We start from the raw sequence: 26,715 nt of genomic DNA on the forward strand, positions 1-26,715 counted from the left end.
TGACCATCAATTGTAATACATTTTAGCACATTCCGCTTCAGATTGTACTGAATTAGTGTTTCCTCAGTTTTTTGGAAAATATTCTTGTCTATAGTTAACCATGCAGACTATTCACGGAGGCTAATTATTTACTCACTTCAAACACCACTAATTCCTCAGAAAGACAATGCAGCGTCTGTAACATCTGTTTACTCATCAAAAGCCAAGGAAAGCCATTCAGAACCATCTGCCTTGTGTTTTGACCATTGATATTGGTCCCAATGTCTTCAACTCTGTAAGCAAGAATTGTCAATGAAACATTAACAGTCTTTTTTTTTTTTTTTTAATATTTATTTATTTTTGGCTGTGCTGAGTCTTAGTTGCTGCATGGGCTTTTCACTAGTTGCGGTGTTTGGGCTTCTCATTGTGGTGGCCTCATCCGTTGTAGATCACAGGCTCTAGGGCATGAGAACTTCAGAAGTTGCAGTTCCCTGGCTCTAGAGTACAGGCTCAGTACTTGTGGTGCACAGGTTTAGTTACTCTGTGGCATGTGGGAGCTTCCCAGATGAGGGATTGAATCTGTGTCCTCTACACTGGCAGGCGGATTCTTTACCACTGAGCTACCCAGGAAGCCCTACCAGTCTTAAATAAGTTAATTTTCTCTGGACACATTTGTTTGCAGTTGCAATCAAACGATTTCTTTAATTCAACATAGTTAAAAGGCTTTTCTTGCTTGGTTAACAAGTGAGCTATTTAGAAACTTACTTTGCTTGTAGCCTCATTTCATTTTTTGTTCTGAACAAAAAAATTTTTTTTTCTTTTTTTGGTTTTGGCTGGACTGTACAGCTTGTTGGAGCTTAATTCCTTGACCAGGAATTGATTCTCGGCCCATAGCAGTGAAGGAGCCAAGTTCTAACCACTGAATTGCCAGGGAATTCCCTTGAAGAAATTCTGTTGTGATGAGATATTTCACTTTAAAATTTCTAAATTTCCTAATCATTTTTTTTTCCCTCTGAGTTTGGAATAGTGCAATGAATGCTTAGACTGGAGATATCAACACATGTTGTATTCTTTTAGCACAATGACAGTTTCACTGTGTAATAAATACAGTGCTTTGTCATCTAATTTGATAACAAAATAATCCACAATTCATAGTGACATTTGAAGTTCACTTTTTGTTTATTTTTGACATGCTGGATATGAACTGGTAATAAAAAGAAACTGTCTACTGAAAACATTTTTTTAAAATTTACATTGTGTGTGTAAAGAGAAACTGTTTTGTCTACTGACAACACTTTTTTATATTGAAATATAGTTGATTTATGATGTGTCAATTTCTATTGTACAGCGAAGTGATTCAGTTATATATATATGTACATTATTTTACAAAATTTTTCCATTATGGTTTATCAAAGGAGTTTGAATATAGTTCCTTGTGCTATACAGTAGGGCCTTGTTGTTTATCCATTCTATAGATAACAGTTTATATCTGCTAATCCCAAACTCGCAATTCATCCCTGCCACCACACCCTTGCCATTGGCAACCACAAGTCTGTTCTGTATGCATGTGTCTACTCAAACCATTTTGGATACTAAATATGTGGGTTTCTTACACCAAACAACTATCTAATTCTCTGTGGACACCAACTGTGGGTTTCCTGTAAGTCATTTCAAGTCTGACACTAACCACTTAGAGTTCACCACAGGTTAAAGGCCCAGGCCCACCAGACTGCCCTCTTCCTTCAGATGCCAATCACAAGTAGTGGGTTCCCAGGTTACACATACATTTGACCAACTTGGCTATAAACCAAGGATTCCCACAACTTCCTCCTTACGTTTGATAATTTGCTATAATGACTCATAGAATTCAGGGGAACACTTTACTTATAGTTACCTATTTATGTTAAAGGAGCATATAAAAGATACAGAATAGCCAGATAAAGAGGTACATAGGCTAAGGACTGGAAGGGCCTAGAGCATAGGATTTTCTGTCCCTGTGGAGTTGGGGTGTGCCTCTCTTCCAGCACATGAATGTGTTCACTAACCAAGAAGCTCCCTGAACCCCGTAGTATAGGGTTTGTATGGAAGTTTTGTAACATACACACAATTGATTAAGCCATTTACCTCTGGTGATTATTCAGCCACTCTGCCATCCCTGGAGGTTGGGAAGTAGAGCTGAAAGATCCAATCCTCTAATTACAAGTTGGTGCTGGGAACCAGCTCCCACGCTGAACTTACATAGGAAAGCAGCAAAAGTTACTTCACCAGCATACACTCAGATCTGACTGAAACTCAGGTATAAAGTTTATTATGAATAACAAAAGACACTCCTATCACCCCGTCAGTCTAGGCTGAAGATTGCATGTACATGTCATATCGTATTGTGCCTGTACATGTACATGCCATTGTCGTATCGCATCGTCACAGTCTGCTACTTGAAGTGCTGCTGAATCATAACCACCTGACTGTGATTTGCAAGGCACCAAGGGGCAGCAGGAAGCCACGAGAGTTCCAGAAACCATCACACAACCACTGGACTCAGCCATTACAGTGCAAAAAAGCCCACTAGCAACACGTATTTACAATGCCAATAAAACTTTGTTAATGGACACTGAAATCTTTATTTCATATGACTTACACATGCCATGAAATATTCTTTTGACTTTTTCCTATTAAAAAAAAAGGTAAAAGCCATTCTTTGCACAGGTGCCCTGCCAAACAAAACAGCAGGTGGTAGGCTGGGTTTGTTCCAAGGCTTGTAGTTTGCCAGTTCCTTTGGATGCCGCCCTTTGTCCTGTGGTAGGAACATCCCTGGCTCTTTCCATCTACTCTTACAAGTTAGGCTTTACCTCTGCCGAGCAGGACAAGTGCCTGGAGGTGCTCTAGAAGCACAACAACGACGACTCTTGTTTCCACTGCACCACGTGTTGAAAGGGCCTAGAGCTGCTCTGGGGCAGCGAATTATCCACCACACCGATACCTGCAGCGCGGTGCTGCAGCGCTTGGTCAGTGCTATTGGGACTATCACTACCGCGCAAGAGTCCACGTGGCTGCCAGTGTCTGCGCCTGCGCTTGCGCAGTCCTTCCGTGGAGGGCTGCGCGGCAACGGAAGGACTTCGCGGCAGAGGGCCGGAAGGTTATCGCGAGGGTTAGAAGATTCTCGAGAGGCCTCAAAAGTTCTCTGACGGCCTTTAAGATTATGTCAAGGGCTCGAAGGTTTTCCCTCTGGCTGCTTTCCTTGTTTTGTGGGTTTAGTTTGAGGGAAAAGCCCCTACCGTGTGGTGCCGGGAGCTTCCTGTCAGGAGGAGCGTCATGTATTCTTAAGTCGGGAAACAGACTGAGGCTGCATAATTCTCTCTCAGGGAGTTAGCTGTTAGCCTTAGCGTATTTGGACTAGTTTAGCGCCGCATTGTTTCCAGAAATAATTACAAGTCAGTCCTGAGTGGGAAAGAAGTGGCCTGTGAGCAGGACATCTAGAGCCCAGGCCCAGCTCTGCTGCTGTGTGACCTCAGGTAAGTCCCCTAACTGTTCTTGCCTCGGCTTTATTTGTGGGTGAAATGAGGGGCTGGGCCTTGTTCTCTCTGACTGTCGAACAGATTGAGTCTCACCCCAGTCATGAGGGACCAGAAAGGAGACTTTTAAAATTTGTCCTGGGGAAGGGTATCATACTTTTTTCTTTGTTTTTGCCTGTGGTGGTCTGTGTGCAGGTTGGAAAAGTATTTCTGGAAAGGCAGAATGAAAGGAGAATACAGTTTATTAGAGTGCACTCATTAAAAAGAGTGTGTCTAATAGGCGCAGTGGGCAGGCTCAGGGAAGAAATGACAACTAACACGGGTCATCTGCCTGTCTTTTCTAGCCGGGGAACAAGGAAGGGAATGGGATAGAAATCTTGCTGTCATTTACTTATTAGGTACCATATGTATGCTTTCCTTTTACGGGGGAGAAGAACAGGACAAATACCCTTCCTAATATGGGGTTAGGAAAGGGACAAGCTATGCTGCCCAGGATGGCGCAAAAATTGCAACAGTTGCGACATGGGTGGAAGGGTGATAAGGGTCTGATGCTTTCTGTTTCTGCCTTCTGAGGCCCTTCGAGCTCAGCTTGTTCTTTTGTCCTCTGGCCACTATATTATCCAGACAATATCAAAGTTAAGTTTTCTGGGCTTCCCTCGTGGTTCGGTGGTAAAGACTCTACCTGCTGGTGCAGGAGACATGAGATCCATCTCAGGTCCAGGAACGTTCCACAGGCTGCAGAGCAACTGAGTCTGTGTTCCTCAACTGCTAAGCCTGTGCCCAGAGCCAGGGAGCTGCCACTGCTGAGCACAGGTGAGAAGCCACTGCAGTGAGAAGCCCATGCACCACAACTGGAGAGCAGCCCGTGCTCCCTGCAACCAGAGAAAGCACACAGACAGCAATGAAGACCCATTGTGGCCAGAAAATTTAAAAAAAATCAGTTTTCCTCTTCAGCTTGATCTTAGGAACATTTCCCTTTGTGCAGTGAGAGTCAAAGAGGGCTCAGTGGACATCTACATACCCACCATGTGGAGCTGACAGGTGTTAACATTTTGATGTGTTTTCCTCCTCGTTTCCTTTATATGACCTGATGTGTGTGTGTGTGTGTGTGAGACATTAAATTATTTGAATGTGTGTTGTGACCACTGTGACATTTCATTCCTAAGTTGGGTTTTTTTTTGCATTTTTTTAAAACAAATTATTTTTAACTGGAGGATAATTGCTTTACAATATTGTGTGGATTTCTGCCATACATCAATATGAATCAGCCATATCATTCCTAAATTCTTGAACATGCATTCTCTAAGAGTAAGGACAGTGTCCCACATAATCCCAATTTTATTGTTACTCTTGAAATGATAAATCTATAGCATCTGATATGTTGTTCATAGTCATATTTTTCACATTTTCCCTGTAATGTCTTTAGCCTCTTTTTAAGGAAGTGTTCCCATTACCCATTGGTAGTCAACCCCTCCTTACCTTCCTTCATGGGCATGAGTGTCACTTCTCTCTGTGGGAATAACAGCACCTGTGTTGGCTGGAGTCTTTTTCTTGGCCACCTCCTCATCTGTCACTGCATCCCATCTCCTCTAGTCCATTTGGAGATGAACCTGACCCTCTGCCTTGGAGTCTTTCAGAGACAGAGTGGAAACAGTGAGTATGTGTGCAGATCATCGTCAGACAGAGCTGGCGTGTACTTGGGGACTTGGGTTGTGTGCTTGCAGAGGAGGTCCGGCCTGTTTGCACGGGGCAGCTGAGGAAGGTCCTGAGCCATGGTGAGCAAGCTGGGTGCACCCCCAGGAAGTGTGCGGCAGGTGCGCTGCAAAGACAGACGCCTGAAGTAGCGTGTGGGCGAGGGCTTGGTGGGGAGGGCTGTCCACAGACTCACAGCAAAACTGTTGAGCTGACCATGTGGTTGAGGGCAGAGGAAAATACATATTGTCATAGGCGATACAAGCCAGATGGTCTGATCCTCCCTACTACTCTTCAGACAAAGAAGTGGGGATGAGCCACATGTCCCCAGATCCTTTTGTTAAACATAGTCATTTACCTGGCAGTTGCAGGAGGCTGATATGGGGAGGAGGAGGCCCATGAGAACTGAAATTCAAACACCATCAAGGTTCAGGCAGTGTCTGTGGAGGGTGTGAGGAAAAGTGCTGTGTGGCAGCATCCAGTGGGCCAGTCACCGTGTTGCTCACTAAGCCCTCATCCTGGCCATCAACCCTGCCTGGGGAGGAGTCTTATTCCCAGTTATCTGAAGGTCAGGGAGGCTAGGTGGCCTGTGTTGGGTCCCACTGGAAGAGAGAGACACCCCTTCCTACCCTCTCTCCAAGCAGGCACGGCAGGGGGCTCTAGGGATGTGACTAATGGCCCTAGTCATAGCTAAAGGCCACATCCCAGGGAAAGATCAAAGGATTTGGAGTCTGAAATTTAGATCAAAGATTTTCTTCTGTTAGATGTGCCAGAAATGGTGGTTTGGAGAACTCTGCTTTTCTCAGTGTCCGTAAATGGGTGGCTGACAGGACCGGCAATCCTCAGACCCGCCTTCCCCCAATCACTTGGTATATTGTAAAAAATCTGGTGCAGTTATATACAGGAACTCACTCTATAAACCAAGCTCTAGAGACTAACCAGGAAGTACTGGGTGGAGGAGAGGAAGGAGCATAAGATTTGATATCAGAAAATGTCAAGCCCAGATTCTGACCCCTGAGAGCTGTGTGATTTAATTCTCAGTTTCCACACTTGTAAACTGAAGCTGATGATTCTCAGTTTTCTTTGACTTTTCTGTGGTGCAGATATGTCTGTGAAGGCAGTTGGTAAACAAAAATGACAAAGTCTTATTGAAATTCCAGCTTGGTGGGGGAGCCTGAGACCAGCAAAGGATGAGCAGCTCTTAGGAAGGAGGATGACTGGGGCTGATGTGGTCCCAGAACATTTGGGGAGAAAAAAGGGTATTTGTTGCTTAACCAAACTTCAAAATTAACTGGCATCCTGTGTTTTTTTTCCAACCTCAAATTTTATTGTTTTCTCATTCACTGTATCAGTTGTTTACCATTTTACAGCTTGTTCCGTTTATACCCACAAATACATAGAATTGAGATGAACAAGAGATTTCTCGTGAGATTTCAGCCTTTCTCTCAAATGTCCCAAGTCAGAATTATCTTGACTTGATAGGCAATTCTTTTTGCATTAGAAAATAATTTAATTTACAGGCAAAACAGAAACGTTGTCAATTTTTCTTAACTATGCTAACTATTTTCTCTTTGGCTTTTTAATGATTTTTAGTTTCTAATGCAATAGTTTGTAGAAAAGTGCAGAAGCATGTTTTTTTTTTTTTTAATTGAAAGATAGTTGATTCACAGTATTTTAGTAGTTTCAAGTATATAGCATAGTGATTCTGTATTTTTGCAAATGATACTCCTTTATAAGTTATTATAAGTTAATGGCTATAGTTCCCTATACTATGTAATACACCTTTGATACTTATCTATTTTATACGTAGTGGTTTGTGTTTGTTGATCCCATATCCCTAATTTGTCCCCTGCACTTCCCTCTCCCCTTTGGTAACTACAAGTTTATTTTCTATGTCCGTGACTGTTTCTGTTTTTCATATACACTCATTTGTGTTATTTTCTAGATTCCACATAAGTGATGCCATGCAGTATTTGTCTTTCTCTGTCTGACTTATTTCATGCAGCACAATATTCTGTAGGTCCATCCACATTTCTGCAAATGTTAAAATTCCTTCCTTTTTATGGCTGAATAATATTTCATTTTGGGTGTGTGTGATCTGCACTTGATGGGCACTTGGGCTGCTATCGTGTCTTGGCTATTGTAAATGGTGCAAACCTGAATCATTTTTATCTTTAGAACAACTGTCCTCTGCTAGGGGAAGAAGATCTTGCTGGGTTATCAATGTTCCAAATATACTACATATGTGTGTGAGCTGTTGTAACTGGATCATCCTTCACAAACTTTTGATTTTCAATAATGATTTCACTCTGAGTCACTGTCAGAATTTATATACGCCCATGTTTTCATTCTGAAAATTCTGAAAGGATTTGTTCTGTGAATTCAGCACTGTGTGTATGAACATCCAAAATCAGTGTCATTTTGTCTGAGATTTCTGTTCCATATGTGGGAGAGGTGAATGGAGAGTCCAGACCTACTCATATCAGCATGTGAAGAGCATTCCCAAATGCCTTCTCCTTCTCCTCTTTTTATATCTGCTGGGGTACTTTCTTCTGAGGTCTTGCTCTTAACTTGTCATGGTGTTTTTATTTGCTGTTTAATGTCATTGAGGATGAGTCCTGGCTTAGCTCAGGCTGTCACAACAAATACCACAGACTTGGTGGCTTAAACAACAGAAACTTATTTCTCACAGTACTGAAGGTTGGGAGGTCCAAGATTGAGGTGCTGGTGGAATTCTGGTGCTGGCTCTCTCCCTGGCTTGCCAATGGCCACTTTCTTGCTGTGTGCTCCCATGGTGCAGAAAGAAGACATTCTCTAGTGTCTTTTCTTAAAAGGCATTAATCCCTTCCTGAGGGCTCCACCTCATCTAAACCAAGTTACCCCACAAAGTCCCCATCTCCAAATACCGTCACACTGGGGCTTGGATTGCAACGTATGAATATTTTGTAGGACATGATTCATCCATACTACCCTGTGTGGACATGGAAGATCCAGGGATTGGTATAGCTTGTGCTTACTATGAGATTTCTCCCAGGTGCCACCTCTTCCTCCTCCCTCCTCTGTACTGGAGGTGAGAGGTTGTTGTCCGTAGTCATCCCAAATATAAGCTGTCACCTCTACTTGGGATATGTAACAGAAAACGGGCACTAGATAGCACCCGGCAAACGTGTATTGTGGCATTTTGTAGTTGCATGTGGTGAGGCCTAAGGTGTATGTTACACTGAAAAGAACAAAGCATGCCTTGTATTAAAGGTTTCTAGACACAATCTTACATTTACTATTGTTAAATAGGAGGAAGTATTAGAAACCTTGGGAGGCTCAGCGGTTGGGGTTGTCTGGGCTCATTGGGGGTGTGGCAAGTAGCCAAGAAGACCCAGAGTACTTTCCACAGAGAAAGTCTGTTTTCCTCTTTTTATCCAGAGCCTCCAGCTAGCCAGCTCTTTCAGTTACATGAAAGGAAAGGTGCCTGATAAATTGCTTCTGTGGGAGTAGGTTGCTTCTCTTTCAGAATGTGGTTCAGTTGGTTTTAAAAGTGCATATTTTCTGTATGTATTTTCTCGCCTGAATTTTGAAAGTTTGGTGTGCTGGCCACAGCATAGATTCTGGAGTGAATGGCACTGGGTTTGTGTCCCAGCTTTGCCACTCTCTAGCTGTGTGATCATAGACAAATTTCTGAGCCTGTTTCCTCCCCAGAGAAAGGAGATTAATTCCACCCATATCATGAGCAAGCAGTGAGATGTGGAGGAGCTCACGTTTGTCAAGAGCCTAGCACGTTGCCTGAGACAGATTCAATGCTTGGTGGATGTTTGTTCGCCGCCCCCTTTTCTCCCTGTGTCCTATTTTATATACAGATGTGTAAAAAACGACTGGACAGAACAAGATGATGAGTGAAAAATCGATGTTTATTTATCCTGCCTTTGACAGGAGCTAGTTTCCATTTAGCTAGAAAGGTGATATTCTTCCCCTGAGGCGCCTTGGGCAGGTTCCTCAGTGGGCTGAGGTGCAGTGTCACTACACAGGTAGAAAAGGTGGCAGAGGTGTTTCCTAAATGCCTTGTCAAGAAACACGTAGAGGAGAGGGTTGACGCAGCAGTGGGTGGCGGCGATGATTCTCGTGATCTGAACGCTTTTGTTCAGGTTGTAACTACTCCCACAGCCATGCAGGGAGAAGTGTTCATTGAAAGCAGACAGGAAAAGTACAATATTGTAGGGTCCCCACATCAGAAGGAAAATTGCCATTATGGTGAAAACAAGCTTGAAAAGGCCATAGTTCCTCTCCCTGAACTGGAGTGTTTTCCTCATTCGCACGTAGCAATATACAAAAGCAAACAGTGGCAAAAGAAATCCCAAAATATTCATCTTTAAGGTCAGAAAATGCTTCCAGAATGTCTCATCGGCTGGTAAGAAGTGAAGTCCGGTAAAGAAGCACTTGTATTTCTGGCTTTGCATCTGAGGTTTGTAAGAAACAAGTTCAGGCAAAGTGACCAGAGTGGCTGTGACCCACACTAGAACACTTATGAAGATGCTGCCGGCCACAGTCCTGCAGGCCGAGAAACGCCTCCTCACATGGAAAAACTCCTTGTACCTTTGCACAGTCAGAAGGACATTGAAAAATGCCTCACTGTACAGGCCTATGGAGTAGAGCAACAGGAGAATTTTACACAGAGGGTCATCAAAGCCCTCCCCATGAGAGGCTGCGTAAGCCCAGAATGGCAGAGTGAGCAAGAAACCCAAGTTTGAAAGTGCCAAATTGAGGAAAGACATGTTTTCTGCTTGCCTGAGTCCTTTATATTTTACCAGGATAAACACAACCAAGATATTGTCCAGGAGGCCAACCATGAACACCGTGGTGTAGAGGTAAGGCACCAGCTGGGCCGAGAGAATCTTGGGGTCGTATGGGGTGCATGGTTCTATTTCGTCATCACTCAGATCATCCTCTATGAAGACATCATAGTCATCCTCTGGTGCTGGCGTGTAATTAGCCATCTTCAGGCTGCCCTGGGGAGAAATGAAAGGTTATTTTCCCTTCCTACAGCTATGTGGTCCTGGATGAAACAGCACACAGGACTAGAGCCCCTGCAGCCACGCACGTCCTTTTCTGGTGTTTATTTTAGCCAGAGCAGGTCTCAACTTAGAAGATTTAAAATAAACATTTCTTTAACATGCCCCTGCATCCTGAGCACAGCTGCTATAATTCATCCCTTCATTAAGCACTTAGGTGTTTAGTAGTATACCAGCTACCACAGGGAAACAAAAGTAAACGTTACCCTTCTTCATACAACTTCATTCTCCTGGTAGAAACAAGACTTGCCTACTTGAAGCTATATAAGAAAAAACACAATTAAAGAGAACTAAGTACCAGGGTTTAGTTTCACAAAATTGGTGTCCGTCACAGTTCCTATGTGTTTAAAAAGTTTGCTCACCCTCTGTAAACAGCTTCCTGTGATAGGCAGAGAAGTCTGAGTTCTCTCGAAGGATATAAATAAATGTTTGCAAAAGTGAAACCACCCTAAGTATCAAGTGGACACAACTGGTTAAATACGTCGATGACTTACCACTGACTGAGTTCCTGGGAGGGGAGGGAACAGCCTCCTGACCTACGAGTTGCTGTGGGAGCCGTCTGGCCAGATCAAAGACTTAACTTCCTTCTGAATAGCCGGCCCCTGACCCTTTGGGGCAAGAGAAACCACTGTTTATCCCCCTGGTGGCTGTGTCCCACCAGTCACAGGTCTCAGGGACTAAGCGAAATAAAGCAACTTGAAAGCTCCCACTAACCCCTAGATAGTTTCTCAAGCTGCAAAGAGAAACCGGGAAGTTGTTTGCTCCTGCTGCTGCTCTCCCCACCCCCACCCCGCACCCCGCCTTTGATTTCCCTGTGGCCATCCTGCTGGCTGCCCCAGATAAGGAACTAAGTTATTGCTGCTTCTCAGTGATACTGAGGGAGGGATGGAAAGTGCTCTGACGTGCAACTCTGAGCAGGTAGTGGGTAGCAGCAGAGAAGTGTCACACGCAGTGACTGGCGGTGACTGTGCATCCGGACCAGGGGCTGACGCTCCCCTGGAGCATTTCATCAGTATTAGCATATGGGTCAGTCTTCAAGAACTTGTGGTGAGCAACCCTGCTTGGACTCGTACTGTTACTTTTGAAAGTAGCAGTAGCTGAGAGGAACAGTAACAGGGCTTTCCTCAGCTCAGCTGGTAAAGAATCCATCTGCAATGTGGGAGACCTGGCTTCGATCCCTGGGTTGGGAAGATACCCTGGAGAAGGGAATGGCTACCCACTCCAGTAATCTGGCCTGCAGAATCCTGTGGACTGTATAGTCCATGGGGTTGCAAAGAGTCGGACACGACTGAGCGACTTTCTTTATTCTTTCTGAGAGACATTTTTTGTGTGTCAGATATTTGACTGAAGAATGGGGCCCCAAGGGAGGATTTGGTGCCAGTGGAAGCCACAGAATAATGTCATTTGAGAAGAGAGTGGGTTCAGAGATGAGACCTCAGTACCAGTGAGCCTGGGGGAAATCGATGTGATGGAACCAAGGAATTAGGAAGGATGTTAGGAGCTGACCCTGCTCCTATAAGAAGGGTCTAGTGCAGGAAGATTCCATGGTGAGGACACAGAGGCTCTATCAAAATGCTGTGCAGAGAATGTGAGGGGAACAAGTTCAACTCTAGACTGAGGCTGGGGTGGGTGACGTTTAAGGCCAGAGAGAAAGGAAGCTGAGAGTCCACATTTGAAGGGAGATGGGGTGGTTGGGAAGAAAGATGAACTGAAAAAAATAACTTGAAATAACTGGAAAATCTGTATGAACTCCTGGATCGACTGTTTGTACCTGTGATGGACCTAATTTGGGGACCAGTCTTACATGTTGGCTTCCTGTTCATTTCACTGGTTAAAAGACTTCTGTTAATGCCAAAGATGTTTTTGAAGTGATAGTGCAGAACGTAGATCTGTCAGAAATATAACTGAGGGAACTATTAAGGGAAAGGAAAAATAAACAATAAAGGCCTGGACAGATATGTGACAAGCATTAAATTTAACCCAGAGGGAAACTCGTGATGTTCCTCTGTATGAAGGGGTTGGAAGGGTTGGGAGAGATTGGTGCTGCTGGGAACCTGGGCTGTGAATATTTCCCAGCAAGTCTTCCTCCATCATCCCCCAGTATGGCTTCTGTGAGTCAGTGAGGGTCACCGCGCCCTGGGGGTTCTGCCCCCTGCAGCTGGGCTATTTGGAGACACATCAGTCCCCCCACAACTTTGACTAAGTGATGGTGCCTCATGGTGCTTTATTGCCTGATGCTCACTGGTCAGTCTCCCAGAGGGGAGTGAGGGTCAAGTCAAACTTTGAAACTTAAAAAAGCCCATGAACATACACACTGCACATTGTGTGGTTAAGTGGAGGAAAATAGCAGCAAGCAGGTGCCTCATCTGTATCACAGAATCATGTGAAATTTGAAGTTTCCTAGAGAAAAGCATCGTTCGGTAAATTCCAGATCACCCTGACTTCCTGATATTCAAATGGACTTCACTTTCGGAATTATTTTATTTTGGCTTGATTCCCAGAATTCTGCTTATTTACACCCAGACCTTGGAGTTCTTTTTTGTTTGAATTGAGATATAATCGATGAAAAGCATTCTAGAAGTTTAAGGTATGCCATAAGGTATGCCATTTATATTGCAATATGATTGCCATGGTAGTGTTAGCTAACAAAATTACCAATTTTTTATGTGGTGAAAACAATTCTGTTTTCTTAGCAAATTTAATGTTTATAATACAATTTGGTTGTCTATAATCACTATACTGTATATTTGATCTTGAAGACCATGGGATTCTTGAAAATTAGTAGGAAGGAGTTGTTTACAAGTCTAAAGTTGAAGCAGGAGGAAGGTTTTATTTACCATTTTAGTATCTGGAACTGTAATAGGGTCATCATTATTGGTGAAACTTCACTACATTCTAAGGTTTGTGAGCTGCATGCTCAATTAAAAAAAAAAAAAAATCCAAGGTCTGGGTGTAAATAAGCAGAATTCTGGGAATCAAGCCAAAATAAAATAATTCCGAAAGTGAAGTCCATTTGAATATCAGGAAGTTAGGATGATCCTTACCGAACAATGCTTTTCTCTAGGAAACTTCAAATTTCACATGATTCTGTGATACATATAATTAAACCCCAGTTTTTTAGACAATTGAAGTATAGTTGATTTACAGTGTTATATTAGTTTCAGGTGTATAACATAGTGATTCAGGATATTATACATTATACTCCATTTGAAGTTATTCTTTAGAAGGACTGAAGGTTCAGCTTCAGCTGAACCTCCAATACTTCAGCTGCCTGATGTGAAGAGCTGACTCATTGGAAAAGACCTTGATGCCGGGAAAGATTGAGGGTAGGAGTAGAGGGGGATGACAGAGGATGAGATGGTTTGATGGCGTTACCAACTCAATAAACATGGGTTTGAGCAAACTCTCAGAGATAGTGAAGGACAGGTAATCCTGGTGTGCTTCAGTCTTGGGGTTGCAGAGAGTTGGACATGACTTAGTGACTAAATAACAGCAAAATTATTGCAAAATAATGGCTATATTTCCTTGTGCAATATATCAATATTGCTTATTTATTTTATACATAATAGTTTGTATCTTTTCACCCTTTACCCCTCTCTTGGCCCTTCCCCGAATCTTCCCTCTCTCCACAGGTAACCACTAGTTTGTTCTCTGCATCTGTGAGGCTCTTTCTGTTTTGTTATATTCGTGAGTTTGCTTTTTTAATTTAGATTCCACATATAAGTGATAACATACAGTGTTTGTTTTTCTATGATTTATTTAACTAAGCATAATACTGTGTCCATCCATGTTGTTGTGAATGGCAAAATTTCATTCATTTTTATGACTAATATTCCATTGTACATGTATGCACCACACCTTCCTTATCCATTCATCTGTTTATGGGCACTTAGGTTTCTTCCATATCATGGCTAATGTAAATAATGCTGTGAAAGTTGGGGTTCTTATATCTTTGAAATTAGTGGTTTCATTTTTTTCAGATGTATACCCAGGAGTGTAATTGCTGGGTCATCTGGAAGTTTTATTTTAGTTTTTTGAAGAACCTCTATACTGTTTTCCATAGTGGCTGCATCAATTTACATTCCTATCAACAGTGTACGAGGGTTCCCTTTTCTCTACATCCTCACCAATATTAGTCATTTGTGGCCTTTTTGATAATAGCCATTTTAACAGATATGAGGTGATAATACCATTGTGGTTTTGATTTGCATTTATCTGATGACTAATGATGTTGAACATCTTTTCATGTGTCTGTTGGCCATCTGTATGTTTTTAGAAAAGTGTTTATTCAGGTTCAGTCCCAGTTTCAGTATAGGAGGCTATCATGTTATAACTCTTACTCCCCCCATAACATGTAGATCATTCATTTGTTCAACGAATGTTTATAAAATGCATAGCATGTGCCCAGCTCTGTTTAGTAGACAAACATCCTGACCTTCATGGAGCTTACGTTGCAGACAAAAACAAAATAAGTATGTAAGTTGAAGGTGGTAGGAGAGAAGTTCTGTGGCAAAAAGTAAAGCAGGGAAGGAGACTAGGAGGGGCAAGGGTGGTTTGGGGGGTCACATTTTATGTAGAATAGTCAAAGAAAGCCTTGCTGACAAGATAATCTCTGATGAGATGAAACAGCAAATGATTAGGTCCAATAATTTATACTCATCTCATTTTCTTGTTGTTACTGAGTTCTTGTATCAAGGAGATCAGAAAACACACTGAGCAAAGGCACACAGAAACACACTGGAAAACACACTTAGCAATAACTTTACAGGAGATGCAGAAGTATTCTTCATGTTACATTGGTTTTCCATTAAAAAAAAAAAAAAGCTGAGGGTGCAGTGCATCTGTTAGTAATTCATTGCCTTTTAGCCCCTAACCCACCTTCCTTCCTTTGCTTCGTGATCCTCAAGCTGAACTCTGTAAACATTTGTCCTTTGCCAGCTAGTACAGAAGGTGCTGAGAATCACAGGAAGAGGCAGGGGCTTCTCATTCTGGTTCCAGGATTTTGTTGTTTGTTTTCGCTCCTTGGGATGACCTGACAGTGCTGTGTGGAGACTGATGCCCACCCTCTTGTGTGTCTCGCTGGTACCCTTACAGGCAGTTTCCGACTCACCAGCCCCAAAGGGCAGCACCTTGGCAAATTTCCTGACCATCTAGAGGGTTGCAGTCACCCTCTCTGACAAGGTCTGAATCTCAGATTTGCGAGGGAAGGCATCTTGCAGGTGTGTTCCTTCTCGGGCGCTCTGCCTCAGCCTGGAGGCCGCTCCCTATATCTGCTTCCTCCTCCCTTGGGTTTTCAGTCCCCTTTGACTGCTTAACAATTCTTGGTAGTGAATTTTCTTTGTTCAAATTGCTGGTATGATTCCTGTCTCTTAACTGGATGCTGATTGATTGATAGAACATTAAATTAGTTGAGTGAAGGGATGGGAGAGTGCTAGGATGCTTAATGCATCCTAGTGCGGTGGCATTTCAGGGATCTAATGATACCGAGAAAAGGTTATTCAAAAATTTAGAATTACAATAATTTATCTATTTCTTAAAATGGCTTCATCAAATATCAGTGCTGTCAGATTATCTAATTTTTATTAGCAAATATTCCAGAAAATTTGATACGTGTAGGAAAAAAAATCTTTGATAATGATATTCCCAGCAGCTATTATAATTTTTAAATAGAACTACTTCTTGATGGAAAGTGTGTAAAACCTATTTTTAGAAAACCATCAGTTTTCCTCTGGGTTCGTTGTTTGGTGCTGAGCAGTAGATTGAAGGGGAATATACCTTCATGTTGTAATTTAAGGGATTCTGAGAATGTCTCATCCTGCCCCCACATTTTCTCCTACATCCTGGCCAAGCTTACAGCATCACTTTAGTGCTTAGTCCTCGTACTACCTGGGCTACCTGATGACGAACTCTGAAATACAGATTTTATATGTACTTACTGGAAGAAAAATAGTTAATTATATCCTTAACAAAGGCTTTTTCAATGTTTGTTTGGTTTATTCTGCATTGTGCTAAAAAACGTAAAAAATGGGGGAGGGTGACTTTGCTCACAGATGTTTAGAAGATAGGTGGACTAAAAATATAAAACAAGTCTTTACTACAGTGCTTCTCAGAGCTCTTCAAGTGCTGATAAGCATTTGGATCCTGGAGAAAGTATGTGGCATTTCCCAAAGTTGTTAAATCATGGAGCCCCCTTGTTAATTCTCTTGCAGTTACGTATGGACTAACTGCTCTGCAGGACATGTTTCGAGAAATGTTACCTCAGACATGCAAATATTGCTGTGCTGTGTGGATCAGATCAGATCAGTCGCTCAGTTGTGTCCGACTCTTCGTGACCCCATGAATCGCAGCACGCCAGGCCTCCCTGTCCATCACCAACTCCTGGAGTTCACTCAGACTCACGTCCATCGAGTCAGTGATGCCATCCAGCCATCTCATCCTCTGTCGTCCCCTTCTCCTCTTGCCCCCAATCCCTCCCAGCATCAGAGTCTTTTCCAGTGAGTCAACTCTTCGCATGAGGTGGCCAAAGTACTGGAGTTTCAGCTTTAGCATCATTCCTTCCAAAGAAATCCCAGGGCTGATCTCCTTCAGAATGGACTGGTTGGATCTCCTTGCGGTCCAAGGGACTCTCAACAGTCTTCTCCAACACCACAGTTCAAAAGCATCAATTCTTTGGCGCTCAGCCTTCTTTACAGTCCAACTCTCACATCCATACATGACCATCCATACATGACCATAGCCTTGACTAGATGAACCTTTATTGGCAAAGTAATGTCTCTGCTTTTGAAATGCTATCTAGGTTGGTCATAACTTTCCTTCCAAGGAGTAAGCATCTTTTAATTTCATGGCTGTAGTCACCATCTGCGGTGATTTTGGAGCCCAGAAAAATAAAGTCAGCCACTGTTTCCACTGTTTCCTCATCTATTTCCCATGAAGTGATGGGACCAGATGCCATGATCTTCGTTTTCTGAATGTTGAGCTTTAAGCCAACTTTTTCACTCTCCATTTTTACCTTCATCAAGAGGCTTTTGAGTTCCTCTTCACTTTGTGCTGTAAGGGTGGTGTCATCTGCATATCTGAGGTTATTGGTATTTCTCCCGGCAATCTTGATTCCAGCTTGTGTTTCTTCCAGTCCAGCGTTTCTCATGATGTACTCTGCATATAAGTTAAATAAACAGGGTGACAATATACAGCCTTGACGAACTCCTTTTCCTATTTGGAACCAGTCTGTTGTTCCATGTCCAGTTCTAACTGTTGCTTCCTGACCTGCATGCAAATTTCTCAAGAGGCAGATCAGGTGGTCTGGCATTCCCATCTCTTTCAGAATTTCCCACAGTTTTTTGTGATCCACATAGTCAAAGGCTTTGGCATAGTCAATAAAGCAGAAATAGATGTTTTTCTGGAACTTTCTTGCTTTTTCCATGATCCAGCGGATATTGGCAATTTGATCTCTGGTTCTTCTGCCTTTTCTAAAACCAGCTTGAACGTCAGGAAGTTCACGGTTCACATATTGCTGAAACTTGGCTTGAAGAATTTTGAGCAGTACTTTACTAGCGTGTGAGATGAGTGCAATGGTGTGGTAGTTTGAGCATTCTTTGGCATTGCCTTTCTTTGGGATTGGAATGAAAACGGACCTTTTCCAGTCCTGTGGCCACTGTTGAGTTTTCCAAATTTGCTGGCATATTGAGTGCAGCACTTTCACAGCATCATCTTTGAGGATTTGGAATAGCTCAACTGGAATTCCATCACCTCCACTAGCTTTGTTCATAGTGATGCTTTCTAAGGCCCACTTGACTTCACATTCTAGGATGTCTGGCTCTAGGTCAGTGATCACACCATTGTGATTATCTGGGTTGTGAAGATCTTTTTTGTACAGTTCTTCTGTGTATCCTTGCCATCTCTTCTTAATATCTTCTGCTTCTGTTAGGTCCATATCATTTCTGTCCTTTATCAAGCCCATCTTTGCATGAAATGTTCCTTTGGTATCTCTGATTTTCTTGAAGAGATCTCTAATCTTTCCCATTCTGTTATTTTCCTCTATTTCTTTGCATTGATCGCTGAAGAAGGCTTTCTTATCTCTTCTTACTATTCTTTGGAACTCTGTATTCAGATGCTTATATCTTTCCTTTTCTCCTTTGCCTTTTGCTTCTCTTCTTTTCACAGCTATTTGTAAGGCCTCCTCAGACAGCCATTTTGCTTTTTTGCATTTCTTTTCCATGGGGATGGTCTTGATCCCTGTCTCCTGTACAATGTCACGAACCTCATTCCATAGCTCATCAGGCACTCTGTCTATCAGATCTAGTCCCTTAAATCTATTTCTCACTTCCACTGTATAATCATAAGGGATTTGATTTAGGTCATACCTGAATGGTCTAGTGGTTTTCCCTATTTTCTTCAATTAAAGCGCAGGCGGCTGTGACGGGCGCGCTAAGCGCGGCCTAGAGGAGGTACTGCGGGGAGCTGCCCGTGAGAACGGGGTCCTTTGTCCGAAGGACACAGCTCTGGGAGCTGCCTCAGTCCTTGAGGGTTTGCTTGCAAACATAGCTCTCTGTCCCACCACCCCAGAGATTAGGCGCTTATTTACTGCAGGCACCTGGAGTTCTGTGCAAACTTCTCACGCACAGAGAAATGTTATCTGGTGTAAGAAATAATAACAGGGTGCCATTCCCATGCTCTCAAGATTTCTTGTGACTGTTTGTAAGATGTATAGGCCAACCAAGAAAAAATGTCAACTGTCTTGTCTTTCTCACGCTCTTCTGTATAAATATGAGATGCTGAATAAAGTTGGTGTCAGACTGCGTCCCTTCGTGGTGACGTGTCTGAACCTCTCGACCCCATCTTTGTAGTCTCTTGCTTTAGTTTCTTTCTTAGCCCCGCCGTGCACGTTCTCGGGACCTGATCGACTTTGCCGGCTGGCACCGGCAAGGTACCCCACGTCTGAGGTCAGGGGCAGAAGCCCGGAGGACCCCATGCCTGAAGGGCGGCGGCCAAGAGGAGTTACCCCACGTCCGAGGTCAGGGGCAGCGGCCGAGAGTGACAGACTGCGATGGTGCAGGAATGGCCGAGAGGAGCTACCCCACGTCCGAGGTTGCGGGGGGGAGGGGGGGCGGCCAAGAGGAGATACCCAGTGTCTGAGGTCGGGGTGGCGGCCGGGAGGAGATACCCCATGCCCTTAAGCCCCAGGCCAGGGGTGGCGGGCGGGAGAAGCTACCCCATGCCCGAGGCCAGGGGCGGTGGCCGGGAGGACCAACCCACACCGTGGCTGCACGGGCACAGGAGGGCCTAGAGGAGCTATCCCACGTTGAAGGTCAGGAAGGGTGGCGGTGAGGAGATGCCCCTCATCCAAGGTAAGGAGCATTGGCTGCGCTTTGCTGGAGCAGCCGTGAAGAGATACCCCACGCCCAAGGTAAGAGAAACCCATGTAAGACGGTAGGTGTTGCAAGAGGGCATCAGAGGGCAGATACACTGAAACCATAATCACAGAAAACTAGTCAATCTAATCACACTAGGACCACAGCCTTGTCTAACTCAATGAAACTAAGCCATGCCTGTGGGGCAACCCAAGATGGGCGGGTCATGGTGGAGAGATCTGACAGAATGTGGTCCACTGGAGAAGGGAATGGCAAACCACTTCAGTATTCTTGCCTTGAGAACCCCATGAACAGTATGAAAAGGCAAAATGATAGGATACTGAAAGAGGAACTCCCCAGGTCAGTAGGTGCCCAATATGTTACTGGAGATCAGTGGAGAAATAACTCCAGAAAGAATGAAGGGATGGAGCCAAGGCAAAAACAATACCCAGTTGTGGATGTGACTGGTGATAGAAGCAAGGTCCAATGCTGTAAAGAGCAATATTGCATAGGAACCTGGAATGTCAGGTCAATGAATCAAGGCAAATTGGAAGTGGTCAAACAAGAGATGGCAAGAGTGAATGTCGACATTCTAGGAATCAGCAAACTAAAATGGACTGGAATGGGTGAATTTAACTCAGCTGACCATTATATCTACTACTGTGGGCAGGAATCCCTCAGAAGAAATGGAGTAGCCATCATGGTCAACAAAAGAGTCTGAAATGCAGTACTTGGATGCAATCTCAAAAATAACAGAATGATCTCTGTTCGTTTCCAAGGCAAACCATTCAATATCACAGTAATCCAAGTCTATGCTTCAACCAGTAATGCTGAAGAAGCTGAAGTTGAACGGTTCTATGAAGACCTACAAAACCTTTTAGAACTAACACCCAAAAAAGATGTCCTTTTCATTATAGGGGACTGGAATGCAAAAGTAGGAAGTCAAGAAACACCTGTAGTAACAGGCAAATTTGGCCTTGGAATACGGAATGAAGCAGGGCAAAGACTAATAGAGTTTTGCCAAGAAAATGCACTGGTCATAGCAAACACCCTCTTCCAACAACACAAGAGAAGACTCTATACATGGACATCACCAGCTGGCCAACACTGAAATCAGATTGACTATATTCTTCGCAGCCAAAGATGGAGAAGCTCTACACAGTCAGCAAAAACAAGACCAGGAGCTGTGGCTCAGACAATGAACTCCTTATTGCCAAATTCAGACTTAAATTGAAGAAAGTAGGGAAAACCACTAGACCATTCAGGTATGACCTAAATCAAATCCCTTATGATTATACAGTGCTGTGTGGGAACGAGGATAATTGACTGAGGAGCCCAGCTCCCTCACTCCAAAAGTACATCCTTGCATCCATGCCAAGGCCTTGCCTGCCAAGGGCTGCTCCCAGCCCAGTGGCCCTAGGGCCACTGGGATGGGCCCATTCCTGGATGATGGACTGGTGCTTCTCCCTCACCCCACTTCTTCCTTCTGTCCTTTGTTTTGGGTCAGACTTGCATTGTGATCTGGTAACTTTCCCAGCTTTGCCCGCCACCCTTCGCAATCTCTCTCAGAGGTTTCATCTAATACATTTATTTTATGCTGAGTCACATATTAGTGTCTGTATCTTGAAAGAATTTGGGTAAACACAGCCTTGGAAGGGAGACATCAGTCTTTAGAGAGTCTTGAGTCCTTTGCTTACTAAAGAATGATATGTTCTGCAGCATCTTAAGTGTTAGTAGCTCAGTCATGTCTGACTCTTTGCAACCCCATGGACTGTAGCCCACCAGACTCTTCTGATGGAATTCTTCAGAATACTGCAGTGGATAGCCATTTCCTTCTTCAGGGATCTTGCCAACGCAGGGATCAAATCTGGGTCTCCTGCATTGTAGGCAGATTCTTTACCAGCATCTTAATCCCTCCTTCATCTTTTTAGCCACTGTCTACCTGACTTCCCTGGTGGCTCAGATGGTAAAGTGCCTGCCTACAATGCAGGAGACCTGGGATTGATCCCTGGGTCGGGAGATCCTCTAGAGAAGGAAATGGTAACCCACTCCAGTACTCTTGCCTGGAAAACCCCATGGATGGAGGACCCTGTTAGGCTACAGTCCATGGAGTTGCAAAGAGTTGGACATGACTGAGCGACTTCATTTCACCTACCTGTGCTCTGCTGGGGTCAATCTTTTTGAGACACATAAGGCCACTTGATGTCATTATGCCCCCATCCATGCCATCTTCAGTCAGTGCGCCAGGTCAGTTTCTGATTGCCATTCTTCTTCCTGTCTCCTCTGCCCTCACCTCCCTTCCTAACTCTCTCTTTTCTCCATTGCTCTCCTCTGTGCCCTCTGAAATCTGAATTCCACTGCAGACAATCCTCCTGGCATCCTCAACTGAATCCCAGAACATTCCTTGGCATGTTCCTTGAGGATGCTCTTTCCCTTTCACACATGCCTAATCCTTGAGGGTCAGAAGGTGATGTTCCTGGCTCCAGTGCCTCTTGCTGACCATTACTCCTGCAGATTTCAGTAGGTAGATATATAACAGACTGCTGTGGTCTCCAGCCCCCACCCTGCCCTCTGCTCATCATTGCTGATTACCACTGTCTGCCTGATTGCCTCTTATTAAGACAAGGGTATGTGGATAAGGAGCTTCTCTTCACCTAGTTTTCTCCATCATCCTGGTGGCTTAATTGCCCATGTTGCCTTCCACTCAGGGCCCAGGGCTTTCAACTCATTAACTCCACTGGCCTTCAGTTTCACTCCACTATCATCCACGCTAACAGTCAGATGTGGGGTTTGTTAAATTGATTCTGCACTGAACTTTCACAGTAAAATTGCTCACTCTTCTGATCACAGCATCTACTCCTTAGATCTTTCTCACTGCATTTGCTCTTTCTGTACTGTTGTTCTCCTTCATCAAGCCCTCTAGCCTCTGCGTCTCAGCCCTTCCTACAGCCACATCCCTCCTAGTCTTGCTAAGATCCCATAGTCTATAATGTAGTCATTCTCTGGTCAGTACCTTGGGTGCCCTTGATTCCCAGCCTTTGATCCCATCACTCTACTTCTCCCTGCCATTCTTTCTTTGAGAATGTGTTTCTGAGAATAGCTGGTTAAAACCACTTAGCCATGAAGACAGAATTTATGACTAATTTATGGTCTCTAGTCTCAACTGGCTTCCAAGGATTTTTCTAGTTTTCCTTCTAACTCTTATGGGTTATGAATGTCCCAAATTGCCACTTTCTCCTATTTTCTGTTGGCTACTTTGAGCAATTTAAAACTCTTCCATCTCTTCAAATGCTCATTCCTGTCACCTACACTTATGTTCAGGAAATGACCTTACCTTCTACCTTTCTTGAACTCCCTTAGCTCCCTGGTCCCCAGCTTCAGATTCTCCTTTCTTCCCTCTTTCCGCGGACTCAGCTGCTCCTCTTTTATTGAAGGCTGATGTCTCCTTCTGCACTCTGGCTCTCATTCTGTCTAACCTCCGTTAGAGTATTCCATGTTTTGCTTTAGCTCCAACCTCTCTTTCTCTGTTGGTCTCTCCAGAATTTTTAAATGCTCAGGTCTCTCAGATAAAGACTGTAATCCTGCCCTTAACCTCACACATTGCTCGAGCTACTTACTCTCCCTCTTCCCAGACAGCTTTCATTAGTTGTCCAGCTGCTTCATGTTGTTCACTCCCTACCAAGTCCCCTCTGGCCTAGCGTCTGTCCCCACCATTCCAGTGAGGCTGGTTTCCCGGGGCCACCAGCAACATCTTGTGGTGAAATGTAATTGGTTGCTCTGCCGACTCAGGACAGCTAATGCCCCATAAACAGGTGTCTAATATCTCCCTGCTTCCCAACTATAAACAACAATCCCACCAACCAAGCTCCAAAGCCAGCACACAAATACCACTACATACATCTAGGGCCACCCAAGCTGAAGCAGTGCTTAAGCTTTTGAAACCTCTATAGAATCACAAAATCGTTTCTGTGGGGCTTTCTAGTAAAGATGGCAGAGTGAAATAGGGTCATGAACTCTTCCATCTCCAGGCCCTTGTAAAGTGACTAAAAGATAGTTTCAACAAAAATTCTAAAACATGGCCAGTAGCAAATGAACAAGAAATAGGGTATGATCTTGTACCACGACTTTGAAAGTGGTGCATCTGAGCTGTGCATGTGTACTCAGTCATGTCTGATTCTTTGTGACCCCATGGACTGTAGCCTGCCAGCCTCCTCTGTCCATAAGATTATCCCAGGGAGAATACTGGAATGGGTTGCCATTTCCTCCTCCAGGGGATCTTCCTGACCCAGGGATCGAACCCATGTCTCCTGTGGCTCCTGCATCTGCACATGAATTCTTTACCACTGAGCCACCTGGGAAGCCTGAATTTGAGCTGTACATAAACCTAATCCTACCACAGATACGGTACTGAAGAAAGAAGGAAAATTGCTAAGTCCTGAGAATTATTTCTGTATTCTTCAATTAGCAGACAAGTGGACTCAGAAGGCATCCACTTGTGAGTGTGTATCCCTGGGAAAAGAAAGGGAAAACGTCTACTGAGTAAATGCCCTCGTATTTCAGAGCGGTTTCTAGGATTTTTTGTATCTGAGATAGTGTGCTGAGTTAGGGCAATAAGAAAAATTCCACAAGAGTAGCATATACGTTTATAACACTGTGTGGGTTCTGGTAATAATATTTTGTCTATGTTTTAGGATTTTGATTCCTCATAAAAATGCTTGTAATCAAATCATGATTTAATCAACCCTGAAATTCAGAGTTCTGATCCTATTAGGATTAGGCCTGCCAGCTGTCACTCACAGAGGTCCATTTCCTTGTACATTTTGTAGTCTCAGTGTGAGTTCATATTTATTGGAGAATATTTTCGTGACCTGAAGTGGGAGCACTGCCTTCTGGAGGAGTTTTGCCTTTGTTCCAGCCAAGAGCACTGAGAATATGGATGGCCTGAGACAGGGTTTCCTGGCCTGTTTGGGGGGGTCTCCCATTTTGAGGGTATTCTAAAATTAAACCTTAGATTTTCATGAAGCATTGGGGTTTTGGATTCTTACAGATTTTTCACCAATCAATTAGAGCCTAGGTGAAAACAAGTAAGCTTCCTTATTGTTATCTACCTTTGAGAGAATTTCTTCTGGTTCACCTTTTCCCCAGCACTAGCTTTATGTCAGGACCTCTCAGTTGCAGAGCCTCATCTCACATAGCCTAAGGCTTTATTGTCTGCCCCCAGGTTGGAGTTAGGCTTAGTGTCCTTTTTATGTGTGTGGCCTTTGATTTGTCTACCTGAGACAGTGATCAGAATGACAAATATCCACTGAGTAGTGTTTCAACACATATTTGTTGAAAAGTGCTATTCATTTATTCCTCTCCCAGGTATTTATTGTCTACTGATTATATATCTTCCTTTTGCTCTGCTGTACCCACTCTCTACTCACCTCCACCTTGGTTTATGTCCAGGGAGCCTTATCTTATAATAGCAGTCTCCTCTGTCCTCTGAGTATCAGCTGCATTTGGCCAATGGGGAGTTTTAGGCAGGAGATTAGAGAGTGAGGTCAGGGGATTTAGCTCCCTGGCTCCTTCCTGGTGGTTCTCAGGGGTCGTCTTGCTGGTGGGACTGATGTGTCGCTTGACCTGTGAGTGGCTCTTGTCAGTCTCTACCCACGCCTGTGCCCTGCCCCTTGTTCCTAGCAGTGGGAATGGCAGCCTGCTCTCACTGCCACCAGGTACTGCACTGTACGCTGTGGTTTCCTCATGCCCTGTCTAAATCTTGTAAAGAGTCTTCTTACCAAACTTGCCTCAGTTGCCCTACTTGTATGTGCCATTTATTTCCTGCCAGGACCCTACAGGACATGTCTCCCAAGTGCGGGGAGCTTTGCCAGGTCCCTGGAGAAAATGGCAAGCAAAGTAGACCCCTTCTCTGCCCTCATGGCAGTAACTTTCTGGGGGGAGATGGTCAGGTGCACACCCGGCTGTAATTCAGGGGTTCACGTGCTGTGTGAGGGGAGCACACAGGAGCTGTAGGAGCTGTCAGCAGGGGCACCGGGCCAGGTTTTCCAGTGTGGGAGTCTCTAAGCCCAGTCTGAATGCGAGTTAGCCAGGTGAAGTGTGCGGAGGCCTCTTCCCCTCTCCTCCCTTTTCCTCCTAGTGTCTTCTTTTTCAGGTTCCTGAGGGACCATCTACTTGGATCCCAGAGATGGAGCAAGGGAAGGGAAGATAACAGAATTCAAGATGGAGACATCTTATTACTTACTGGTATCTGTGACTGAGTTTCAGTGGAAGAGAAAGTTGTACCCCAAATCAGGCTATCTTAGATCGCGTTCCTGGCAATCCAGAGCTCTCAGCGGCAGCGGTCCTGTTAGGGTAGCTTCTGGGTCACTCACGTGTAAGGGAGTGAGTGAGGCAGGACTGGGCAGAGGGAGAAGCCACCACGACGTGGGTGCAGCACACACCTCCACACAGTGTGAGGGCTCGGCTGATCTCTGTGGCGCTCTGGGGTGGTCCTTGAGCACCGTGCCACGGGGAGAGCAGGGGCCCAGCCTTTTCAGTCCCGCCTCAGCAGTCACTGGCCTCAGTCGCCCTGCAGACAGGCAGGTCCCAGTGGCTGAGGGTGGTTTCCAGTGATGGGGGCAGCAGCCCTATCCCTAGGACTGAAGTGGGCATCTGGGCAGAGTACAGCACAGGCTGAGGGTTCTGCTTTTCTGCAAATGTCGTTTACCCTGGTTGACAGGAAATGGAAACTGGAATTTTCAACACCATCATGTTGTAAGACTGTGAAACCCACGTGTATGGTGGACGGAAGGAGTAGTCATGTGCAGAGGGAGGCCATGCTGCGCACTCACTCCATCTGACCGTCTCCCTGGTTCTCACCATTGTCCACAGGGTATGGAGAGCAGAGTGGAAGAGGAAGTGGCTCATCCCCCCGCCCCACCCCCCAGCATGCCCTTCTCCTCCTCGCCTTCCCTGCTCCAGCTTTTGTAGGGTTGGTTATGCTGGACAGTCACTGTGATTGTATACTAACCATATCTTAACTAGATAAAAATATTTTTCTTATGAGCAAAAGTTAAAGATAATTAAGTAGCATCTCACTTTAAAAATAATTCCTTGAGAATTAAATCCTGACAGATTTTAACTGTG

General features: G+C 44.3%; 1 protein-coding gene across 5 annotated transcripts; it reads right to left on the minus strand.

The window, feature by feature from the left end:
• Positions 1 to 9,067: 9,067 nt before the first annotated feature.
• Positions 9,068 to 26,295, minus strand: CCRL2 (C-C motif chemokine receptor like 2). 5 transcript variants are annotated; one of them, XM_061397020.1, is made up of 3 exons: positions 10,606 to 10,712; positions 10,450 to 10,503; positions 9,068 to 10,180 (listed from the first exon to the last, which is right to left on the minus strand). In XM_061397020.1, exon 3 carries the CDS (start codon positions 10,166 to 10,168, stop codon positions 9,122 to 9,124), a length of 1,047 nt encoding a protein of 348 aa, XP_061253004.1. In that variant the 5' UTR covers positions 10,169 to 10,180; positions 10,450 to 10,503; positions 10,606 to 10,712; the 3' UTR covers positions 9,068 to 9,121. The 5 variants fall into 5 exon arrangements, with proteins under 5 accessions (XP_061253004.1, XP_061253001.1, XP_061253003.1 ...); XM_061397017.1 differs by lacking the exons at positions 10,450 to 10,503; positions 10,606 to 10,712 and adding an exon at positions 25,832 to 26,295; XM_061397019.1 differs by lacking the exons at positions 10,450 to 10,503; positions 10,606 to 10,712 and adding an exon at positions 10,738 to 11,015.
• Positions 26,296 to 26,715: the final 420 nt, after the last annotated feature.

Source organism: Bos javanicus, chromosome 22 (genome assembly GCF_032452875.1).
Source record: "Bos javanicus breed banteng chromosome 22, ARS-OSU_banteng_1.0, whole genome shotgun sequence".
In the NCBI taxonomy this organism is placed as follows: Eukaryota; Metazoa; Chordata; class Mammalia; order Artiodactyla; family Bovidae; genus Bos; species Bos javanicus.